General features: G+C 48.9%; 1 protein-coding gene across 2 annotated transcripts in view; it reads left to right on the top strand.

Annotated features, from left to right (window-relative positions):
* The window catches only part of BLK (BLK proto-oncogene, Src family tyrosine kinase), a 40,460-nt gene that overhangs the window by 23,685 nt on the left and 5,601 nt on the right, over positions 1-11,174 (top strand). For both annotated transcript variants that reach the window (XM_035323032.1, XM_035323033.1), the window contains exons 4-10: positions 1,070-1,163; positions 2,031-2,129; positions 2,913-3,016; positions 8,155-8,304; positions 8,803-8,955; positions 9,813-9,992; positions 10,533-10,609. In XM_035323032.1, coding sequence (XP_035178923.1) covers positions 1,070-1,163; positions 2,031-2,129; positions 2,913-3,016; positions 8,155-8,304; positions 8,803-8,955; positions 9,813-9,992; positions 10,533-10,609 — 857 coding nt within the window. The remainder of the gene's footprint in view (positions 1-1,069; positions 1,164-2,030; positions 2,130-2,912; positions 3,017-8,154; positions 8,305-8,802; positions 8,956-9,812; positions 9,993-10,532; positions 10,610-11,174) is intronic.

The following is an 11,174-nucleotide window of genomic DNA, read 5'->3' as shown; positions in this document are numbered from 1 at the left end:
GGGTGCCAATCCCCTTCACAGGTTTTGATCTGCCCCAAAATACCTGCTCGTTTCTGCTTCAGCGGCTGCAAGCACGCCGAGCACACGTGGATGGTTGCACAACCTCTCCGCGAGCAGCACCGGCACAACCCAGGCATGCAAATGTAGCAATTCAGCTCCCCGAGCCTCCAGCCACAGAGATCTGCCCCTCACAGCATGTGTACCCAGTGGCTGCTTTGCCATGCACAGCACGGCTTGTGTGCAACGCAGCGCATGCATCCACTTTGCTGTGCCAAATTTTAGGCTGGGCAGATGTGGATGGAATCAAAGTAAGGTGTTAGGGCAGGGGATTGGGACCCAAATGCTCACAGCCTCGGTCCAGGTGGGTTGCAGGAGAAATGGGAGACACAGATCATCAGGTCTGAGGTCTGGAGAGAGGAAATCAAAAATGCATCTGTGGCGGGGAAGGGGAAGGAGATCCAGAATCAAGCACTGCCCCCATGGGAATTGCAGCGGAGCCAAAAAGCATTTGGGTGCTGGAGCCGAAAACAGCAGCACGACTTACATGTGCAAGGAATAGCACCTAAGAGGGATGGCAAGATCCAGGCTGAGCCCAGAGCATCTGGAGGCAGAGCTAGGCCCTAGCAGTGGGCTCCACTAATGGGAACTGAGATGTCTCTGTACCTTCTTCAGTCAAGAAAACCTCATCTTCTTGAGTCAAACCCCCAGAGCCACCCTGGGAAGTGTTGCCACAGCAGTTTTCATTTCCCGTCCTGTAAAACCGAGGCCAAACAGCGATGGATGATTTACGACCTTTCTTATTCCACACAAACATTTTCTCATTGTTGACACTCGGGGGTTTCGTGGATATGGGGATCTGGAGTGCTTTAAAAATACACACACAGGAAACACTTTGGTGAATCAGTGTTAGTCCCAGAGCAGGAGCTGTGGTTGGCAGGAAAGCTGGGTTGGCAGAAAGCTTGGCTTCTGGAGGACAAGGGGGGGTGAAATGCCCCACCATACACCTGCGTGTGCATCACCCCCCAGAAACAATCTGAATTCATGAGATGTTGCTTCTTTTTCTTTTTAGAAAACGTCATTGTGATTGCACTGTACGACTTTGCTGCCTCAAGTGACCGTGACCTCGAGCTGGTCAAGGGGGAGAAACTCCAAGTCCTCTCCAAGTAAGGGAGCTTCTAGCAGAGGGGGGTTCAAAGAGCATGGTCAGGTTGGGAAAGGGGGGGACCTTGGGGTCAGACACAAATTTGGGGATGGGGAAGGTGACACTTCCCTGCTTTTCTCGGGTCACAGATCATTCAGGGTCAGGTAGTGTCCACACCTGGCTGCTACTGGGACCTTCCTCGTTGCCAGTGTGCATGGGCACAGGAGGAGCATAAGCAACAACAGCTTAACTTAGCCTGTTTCATATTTTGTGCTGATCGTGCTTTTGCAAAGGATGTGGGTTGGGCGTATTCTGAGGAAAGGACAGAATCGAGCCAGAGAGGTGAATGGTTTCATTTCATCTTGTAAAACTCATGAGAGAAGAGGCTGACAGTCCATCTGCCCAGTCCAGAACTGGGCAGGGGTGAGCTTAGGTCCCACTTGGCCTTGGAGGCCTGCTCCATCCTTGGCTGCCCTGTGAGGTGGCCCCCAGAGGTGACATGGTGTCTGGCAGATAATGGAAGGAGCAGAATGGTGGAGCCTCCACACCCCAATGCAAGAGGCAAAAATAAACCCACAAAGACCCAGATTTCCCTCCTCTCACTCGGGGTGCTCAGCAGAGGTTTGGGGCTGTGCTTCCTCTTCATCAGTGGAAAGAGGCTGTCACCTCCGGAAATCCCTGAAAGACCAAATGTTGTCTTTCTCACCAACCTTCAACCAAGTGGTGGTTCTAGAAGACTGAGAGGGACCAGTAGAGTAAAATTAACATTTAACCTAATTAGCACTGTCCTCCTTGCAGTGCCTGAAACCCCAGAAACCATGTCAACCTCGCATTTGTAGCTTGTTGAGAAACCTGCTCTGGACACTCACACTTTTTATTTGTTTTGCAGCGAGGGGGACTGGTGGCTGGCAAAATCCCTCAGCACCGGGAAGAAAGGCTACATCCCCAGCAACTTCGTCGCGCAAGTGGACAGCTTGGAAGAAGAAAAGTAAGTGCATAAGCTTATGAGGGGTGAACATTGATGCAGAGCTTTCCTTTCTGAAACAGCATCCTGGCACTGGTTGCTGTGTTAGCCCAGGTGCAGGCATCATGTCTGGCACCCTGCAAAGAAAGATTTGAGTCCCGAGGGTGGTTTTTTGCCTATTATACAAGAAAAAGAAGGAGTTTTTCCCATGGTTTATCCTCCTTGATGGCATTCAGTTATAAAGGTGCAAACCTGCTGACTTCTCTTGTGATCCCTCTTTCCAATCTCCTCTTGGAGTGACCCAACCATCACTGAATTCAGCAAGTATTTAACAGCATGCAGAAACTTGGTCGAGACATAAACGTTCTTTGTATCCAAGGGATTTTTTTTTAGTGGCCATGGGCACATTATGCTCATCTTCCAGCCCACATATCTGCTCCAAATGTAATTTTCTTGGGCTTCCTCACTTGCCAAGTGAGCTGTGGGTCCCAGTGTGCCTCAGGGACCATGCTGGGCTTGCACCGCTCTTGGGTATGGGGACACTGAGCAAACTCTCTCTGCTTTGCCTGAATTGATAAGCTATGAAGCAAGCCCAAAGTGATAGAAATCTGGTGTTAATCTACCCAAACCAGCTTATTACTACCACTTTCCAGCAGATAAAAAACTACTGATAAAAATAACCCTCAGTTTCAGAGTGTGATGGTAAAAAGAAAAACAAAACAACAACAAAAAAAGAAGTAATCAGAAAGATATTATTTTCTAGAGCTTTTCCTTTTCAACCATGATTTTCCCTTTCCTGTCTCCCAGGTGGTATTTTAAAACTCTGAGCAGAAAAGATGCTGAACGGCTGCTGTTGTCTTCTGGTAACAAAGTTGGCTCGTTCCTTGTCAGAGAGAGTGAGACCAGCAAAGGTGAGTGAGATCTGCAGAGCAAGTGGACGTCCTGGGCGTTGCCATGGCTTGGAGAACCTTTCAGACCTGAGCTGCAGGGTTCAGCTGTGCCAGTGTTTGCATGGAGCTTCCTGGACCTGGCTGGGCAAAATCACGCTTGCCAGGCTCAGCAGGGCTGTAGAAGTGAAGTGGGGACTCCAACAGCAAAGGTTTTCTTGTGATGCCGCCTGTACACGTAGTTCAGGCTGCGGTGAGGGTGGCTCCTGTCACCACAGCTCGTGGCGGAGGTACAGGAACACGGATGAGCAGCAAACAGTTTCCAAAACAATATGTAGGGTTTTTTTTTTCCCTTTCTCCCTGAGGAAATGTTGCTTTTTTGACAAATGGTGATTCTTCTGCACACCCTTGGGGAAGCATTTCTGCTATTTGCAGCTGAAACTGGAACTTTGGAGGTTTTTGAGAAAAACATTTTCCAGAAGAAACACTTTTTTTTTTTTTTTTTTCCTGATAGCCTGAAGCACAGGGAATCAATGCGCACCATGGCTAATTGTCTGGAGGGAGACTGACTGGAGCAGGAGAGGTGGACATCCACTTTCCTGCCCTATGAACATGGCTGGCTTTGGAGGACATGACCCCGTGAGGATGGAAAAGGCAGAGAGCATTGTGGCAACTTCTAGGCAGTGGACATATCTATTAACTAATGCTTAACCATATAATTGCAACTTCGTTCAGTGCTGTTAATTTGTAGACACTGGAAGCTGTTTTAGGTGCTGCCGTGGGGATTTCACATTGCTTCTTCCCTCCTTTGCTCTCCTTGCATCCTCTGGGCCAGCAGGCGTGTTTATAGCATGGAGGAAATGATGCTTGTGATGGTTCCATGGTTGTGCTCTGAACAGGCTCCTTCTGGAGTTCAGTATAGCTCTTTAGTCTCGCTGTGCTTTGGTTTCTCCCTTGTGAAATGCCACACGTGGCTGGGATTGGACTTTCCCATGCATTTTCTCAAACAATTCTTTGGGGCTTTTGCTTGCCATGATCTGCAAATGCAGGATGAAATCATGCCCTGAAAACTCTCTGGGGTGTGAGTGGGTCTAGGCTGCATGGACAGTGCTGGTGGAGTCCTGAGGCTCAAGGAGAAATAACCAGGCTAGAATGGTCTTTGCCATCCCATTTCTGCTGTCAAGAAGCAAACTTGGCTGGAGGTGTGTGATATCTGTGTTAGCTGATGTAGTGTGTTTCAGCCCCATGAAATCCCCTCTTGATCCCAAATACCAAGAGAGCTTCTGCTCCAAAATGTTTCACATTGCCTTTTTTGATATTCTGTCTCAAAATATGCCTGCTATTCCTTCAAACACCCTGTCCTTCTCTGAATCACCCTATGCATCCAGCTTCTAACAAAATCCTGCCATGCCTTAGGCTGCTTCAAAGGCCACGGTGACACCACTTGATCAGTCTCAGCCACAGTTTCCTCCTCTGTAAGGAGAAGGGGAAAAGAAGAAGCCCCACATCTCCAAATGTGCTCTGATGCTCAGTTCACTGATGTAAAGCACCCTGTGACCCACCATGAAATGTCCACAGCAATGACATGGAATTGACCCTACCCTTCAAACCCCACAGGCTCTTCCTTTTTTCCCTCAATCATTCCCTTTACACAACATGAGCAACATTTGACCTTCAAAGCCGAGCACTGGGTCGAGCTAAGAATAATAACACACATTATTACTCAGCTATCCTACACTCTATCCTACCCACAGCCCATCCTAACTGTGCCGCTGGCTCATTTTGCTTATGGATAAACATACAGAAATTCTGCAGGCCCAGGGGCTTCTCTTTCAGTCAACATTTTGCATCCCAGGATGATAGCTCCTTGTCAAGAGTGGGAAGCAGATCAGCGGTGAAATCTTCAGTGGATAGTTAGCCTTGCTGAAGCTGCTGGAAATAAACAAACCTTCCCCCGAAGTCATGATCACTCTGAAACCCACGGGAAGGCAGGCACACAGCTGTGCTGAGGCACACAGCAAGGCTGCTGCATCTGCTCCCGGCAGGAGGGACCTCGATGAATTCAGCTGCAGCACCCAGCTGATCTCCTGGGCTTCCCTGAGGAAGGGCTCAGAACCCTAGGAGACCTGTAGGAACAGGAGATGCCACACGTGGCATGGGGAAGTGGGACCCAGTCGGACACCAGACACCAGAACATAGATCTCACGTGTGGAAGCTGTCTGAGCTCCTGCTGTAGCCACCAGGGATTGCTCTGATGGCCCAGACCTGGATGTCTCAGAGCCATCTGCGGAGTCCTGCTCGGCTCCAGGTGCTCCACAAGATGTGGTTTTGCATTGTATCTGCCAGGCCCATGCAGGTGTCCCACAACATCTCAAGGGGTACAAGGTACCCCTGTTGAGGTGACTGAATGAGCCCTTGGCATGATCTGAAGCTGAATCCTTTGAACCTTCTGTAGTTTTCCTATACAAAACTGTCCACCCTTTGAACAAAAAGGAGCTGAGAGCCCTTGTAGGATGGTTTGGGGGGATCTCAGGCCCAGAACGGGGCACTCTGAGACCCAGAGCTTCCCAGGACAAGATTTGGTTGTGCCCATGCTGCTCCAGGCTGGTATCTAGGGGTGGACCTGTCTGAGTACCACCCTAGGTTTGTGCTGGGAGGCAATGCAGGACTGTAGGACAAAGCATATCCTCATGGCTAAGGAGCAGGAACTCCTTTTTGGCCATCCTCATTACCACCAGGGGAGATTAGAATCCTGCCATCCACCTAGCTCCATGTAACCCTTAAAATTTGTTGCTGTCATCGAGAGAAGAGAGAAATTATGCTTTTCAGCCCTTGTGCTTTGCCTTTACGCTGCTGCTCCCAGGAGAACAGTAACCAACCAGGGTGAATGACAGGGAAAGCTCCATGGCACTCGTTCCAGCAGAGCGAACTCTGACTTAGAGTGAAATGCAGTCATTAGCTTTAATGGCAGGATAAGGATTAACGCTGGTAGCAGGCAGCTGATGGATCGGCCTGGAGGGTGCCTGGAGCCCCTGTCACTTCTGCATGCTGCACATCGCTGCTCTGAAAGATGCAGGAGGGTTTAAAGGGTCAGTAGGGTCTGGGGAGCAGGTCCTGCAGGAGAGCAGACATTTTGGGTGAAACCACACCAACAAAGAGACCAGGTCTTCTCTGCTGGCTGTCAGCCCCCAGGCGCCTATCTGCACACGTTAGTCATTAATTCCTGCGCTCCCTTCTGCAGCGCTCTGTCAGCAGTGCAGCTGGGTTCACACCACGCCTGGCTCCGTCCTCTAGCAGACCTTGCCTTGCAAAAAACCCACAGGCACCCCGAGCCACGTCGGTGCGTGCAACGCACTCATTTGGGTTCTGCAACGTGCTCATTTTGATTCATGCCCTACAAGCCCAACTTTGGGGAGCTATAGCTTAGCTTGTATATTACTTAAGTCCCTTTGAAATGAAAATAACATCATCATCATCAACAACAACAATAGTAGTAGTAGTAGTAGTAGTAGTAATGATGATGATGATGATGCAAGTGATTAATCCACGCTTAGCAGGACTTGTGTTGAGCACTGTGGACACAAGCCCCACGTAAGTGTCGACACTTCTCTGCACCCAACAGGATCCAAAGATCTCTCCCTTGGCTCTGTCATTGCAGCCTTTTAGTCAATGAAGCACAGACTGTAAAAATGAACCATTTTGCCCTTTCCTGGAGTTTTTTTGTCACCTCATTGAGGACACCGCAAGACCCCATCATGCCAATGCTGTGTGCTTCCAGACTCGGGGTTCCCTTGCTCTGCATTTAAACCAGCAGGTCTTCCACAAAGTTCGTGCAACCATATTTCATAGTTTGGTCTCTGCAGAAAAGGATTCACCCCAAAACAACTGCTAGCACTCGGAAAACTTTTAGACTCTCCCAAATCCTGCTTGCCAAGATCCATAATCAACTGCAATACAGCAAACGTCCACAGAGATAATTTTCTATTGTTACTTTTTTAAAAATTATCAGTACAAGGAACGTTCTCCAGACACAGTGCAGGAAACTGCAGTGAGCACTGGCCCGGTGATGGAGAAACACCAGTCAGTGAGCATTACGTGTTAGTAAAATCTCCCCTCGCACGGAGGATTAGGGTTTCGGAGTTGCTGTGGAATGCCCCACTTCTGCTTATGATCCTGCATGACAGATATGTACTTTTTAACATATATAGCTTTGCCTTTTCAAACATTAAAAAAGGCAGCCTATCAACCCGGGTGACGTATTGGACTTTTAACAGCCCAGCAGGCTTATAACAACTTACTCCGGAAATATGATCCAGACAAAGGCAAAAAAAAAAAAATAAACCAACATTGCTAACATCTATTGAAATTTACCCTGACGTAGGCTTGAAGTTCCTGCTCTGTAGCAACATATTGTGCTTTTCTTTTTGGCACCAAAAAAATAAATAATAAAAAAATCCATGGTTTGGATTATAAGCCCATTATAAGGAAAAAAAATAACAGATCAGAGTGGGAGATCGCTGAGTAGCTCCCCTGAGGTCAAAAAGCACCTGCAACGAGATGTGAATCTAGCTGTGGTTTAGCCACAGACACAAGCTTATGGCTGAACAATTTGGCTGAACCACACAATGCTGATGTACCTACCAGCTGAACCCTTTGGCACGGGGGCTATAGGGGAAAACAGGGACACAGGGACCTTGGGTAATACTGAGAAGGGAATTCTTGTCAGTCTTGGCCTTCTTTCTCCCATGAACTCAAATTCTGGATGTGTTACAGACCAGTGGGTCTGCAGTCCCGTGTTGGTCCAGGTGAGAAAAGCTCAGATGGGAGATGCGGAGCTGTGGCAAGACCACGATGACCTAAGAGGAGCCTGATTGCTCTGGATAGTGAAGTGTTTTTGATGGCCTTCTTGGGGCTGTTGGCCACTGCACAGACAGGTCTTACTCAGCCAAGCCTCAACAAGCCCAGTTAAGCTCTGCTGAGCCTTTGTCCTCTCCACTTGCCTCGGAGAGAGGGAAGTTAGCAGCTTTGCAGCCTGATGAGGCCTGCCTTGAGGAGGCATCAGCCAGGGCTGGGGGAAGTGTCTACAGCTGAGAAAAGAGGAGGCAGCTGGTCCCGGAGTCAGCTGCTGCTTGGCCTCACTGTTCCCACTTCTTGCTCTCCAGGTGCCTATTCCTTGTCCGTGAGAGACAGCGACTCTGCTCACGGGGACATCATCAAACACTACAGGATCCGCTCCTTGGATGGCGGGGGTTATTACATCTCCCCCAGGACGACGTTCGCCAGCCTGCCAGAGCTAATCCATCATTACAGCCGTGAGTTGCTTTCCTTCCCTAATGGGTCTGCGGTCTGCACTGGGGGTCAGTGTGTGGGCAGAGGGAGGACAGGCTTGCTAGCTACCACCATCACTCCATCCACTCTCATGGGCCAGATGTGCTCCTCCAAGCAGAAACTGGGCTCCCATGTCCCATCTTTTGTCCTGGGGCATTGTGAGGGTGAGCTCTGTCCACAGCCCTATAACCAGGGAGTTTCTCCTACCATGAGAGCAAAGAGATGAACGCTGGAGGGATGCCTGGAAAGAAGCGCTGGGACTTACCGGACAGGAGAATTTGCACCTCTGTGACTCTTCTTGAGCTTTTTCCTTTCACTGGGCCCATTCTGGATGCCTTGATCCCAGTGGCTGAAGCATTGTGCGGTTGTGGAGGTATCCCATGAGCTGACTTCTTCCTGTCACGGAGAAACAAGTTAGTTTGGGGCTGAAAGATTTGTGTCGAACTACCCATTGACCTGTCCTGTGGTTTCTCCTCCCACAGAGAAGGTAGATGGCCTGTGCCAGAGGCTCACAGCTCCCTGCATATCCCTGGTTCCCCAGAGGCCCTGGGCACAGGACGAGTGGGAGATCCCGCGGGAGTCTCTGAAACTTGTGAAGAAACTCGGCAGTGGGCAGTTTGGGGAAGTGTGGATGGGTAAGTACAATGCCCCCCATGCCTGGAAGGAATATACAAACAGAGCAGACAGAAAACCCTCTTTCCCTAAGACAAGACTGCTCTGGTCATGCGGATCCTAAAGCATGAACACATGCTTTATGTTCACACCTGTAGCACTAAATTCTGTATTCCTGGAAGGACCAGACAGGCTGTTTGCAAGGTTCTGTGGTCCAGCATGGGTTTCATAGGCTAGATGTGTGCGAGGAGTCTCCAGGTAACTATGTACTCACTTCCCAGGACATGCTCTCATTCTCTCTGGAAATCCCGGACAGCAATCTGAGATCATAATTTACCTGGGTGACGCTGCCCTACTTTTTCTGCTTCTCTCTTCTACTCTATAACCCAGACCCAAATCCCTCACATGTCTCTGCCCATTGCTAACCAGCAGGAGAGGAAGTGGGGCGAGCTCAGCTTCCTCTGCTGTACCCTTTGGGGTTGCCTGTTGCCTTGGCGATTGAGATTGCGGCCAGCACCAGACTGAGCTGACCTCCTGGCTGCAGAGTCCTGGTTTTCTTGAGTATTTGGATTATTTGAAAACCTAGCCAGTGGATGGCCCTGGGGATTTCACCCAGGCTGTAGGAGGATGGGCTCATCTCATGAGCCTTCTTCATCTAGAGCAGGGATGACTCTTGACAAAACCACATTGATTTACAAACATGTCTGCCTCTCCTTTCTCCTCTTATACTTTCTGGTTGCTTAGGTCCCAGTGTGCTGAGGTTTACCACTCACCCACTTTTCTGTTCCTGAATCCACCAGCTCTTCAGCTCCTTATTTTGTGGCCTGACAGAGCCCATAGAGATGCCAAAATTCCTCAGTACATCATTATCTCTCTGCAGGCTACTATAAGAACAACATCAAGGTGGCTGTTAAAACCATGAAGGAGGGCAGCATGGATCCTGACGCCTTCTTGGCAGAGGCCAACCTGATGAAGAGGCTCCAGCATAACAAGCTGGTCCGGCTATATGCGGTAGTCACGAAGCAGCCCATCTACATCGTGACAGAGTACATGGCCAATGGTAAGAGCCTCATGTAGCATTTTCGCTGGGTTTCTGCAAAATCGGGTCAATAAGCTGACTGGTACTCCCATGCATAATGGGGAGAAGGGGGTGAGCACTGTACCTGATCTGTAAGGAAAGGACTAAATGGTCTACAAGCCTCTTTCTAGGACTAAAAGAGTCTTTCTGGATAATTAAATATGTGCTCACTAATTTCATAAGCCACTTCACAAGACGGTGATGCTCCATTCAAAGAGCATGTAAAGTTCTGATCTTCACTGTTTCAAATTCTTACCTTTTTCATAGTGAAATTGTCCTTTCTTTTGCCCCTTTATCCAAGAGGCTTGGGGTGAAGAATGTCCAGCACTTTGCAAAAGGTGTGTGCATAATAGAGGGGGGAATTGGGCTGCTAATAGAAGGTGCCCCAGGGACACCCACTGTCATCCCTCAGATTTTCTTTAAGATTCAGGCAGATTTGTTGCATATACTCAAAAATGCATCAGGGAAAGCAAATGCATGGGCTTATTCAGACGCATCACAGCAGTCTCTCCTTTTCTGCAGGGTGTTTGCTGGATTACTTGAAGACAGAGGAAGGGAGCCAACTGAATCTCCCAAAACTCATTGATATGTCTGCCCAGGTTAGTGAACAGCCTCTGGAAATGGACTCGAGGCCACGGTTTGTTGTTGTCTCAGTGAAATTCTTGCAAGTTTGAAGTCTGTGTCAGCGTCGAGTGTCACGGAGAAAAACAGCACCTCCTGGTGTGCTGTCTGAGGGTTTCTCTCTCAGCACTCGTTCATGTGCAAGTCAGCTTTGCAATGCTCTGCTCTCCTTAGGGCAGCCTCTGGGGAACTTCGTACAGTGCTGGAGGATTGTTTTGTTTTGTTTTGTTTTGTTTTGTTTTGTTTTTCTGGCTTACTGAGCAGGAAAAAGCCTGTTTCTCTTGAGAAAGCTCAACAAAGAGACTTTCTATATAGAGACACACTGGCTTTCCTCCTGACAATTGGGCATAAAGAATGATGTGTCCCTCAAATCTGGAAATATTGTTATTTATAAGAAGAAACATTTGCCTTTATAGGGATGTGTCCCTCTAAGCATCTCCAGGCTGTAAATGTTAATAGTTGGTTATAGACCCAACTGCAGCATCCCTGTTTAGTACCTTCCTTCCTTCCTTCCTTCCTTCCTTCCTTCCTTCCTTCCTTCCT

The sequence above is a fragment of the Oxyura jamaicensis genome, chromosome 3 (genome assembly GCF_011077185.1).
Source record: "Oxyura jamaicensis isolate SHBP4307 breed ruddy duck chromosome 3, BPBGC_Ojam_1.0, whole genome shotgun sequence".
NCBI lineage: Eukaryota > Metazoa > Chordata > Aves > Anseriformes > Anatidae > Oxyura > Oxyura jamaicensis.
The sequence above is the reverse complement of the archived record's forward strand: the minus strand, read 5'-3'. Positions and strand labels throughout refer to the sequence as shown.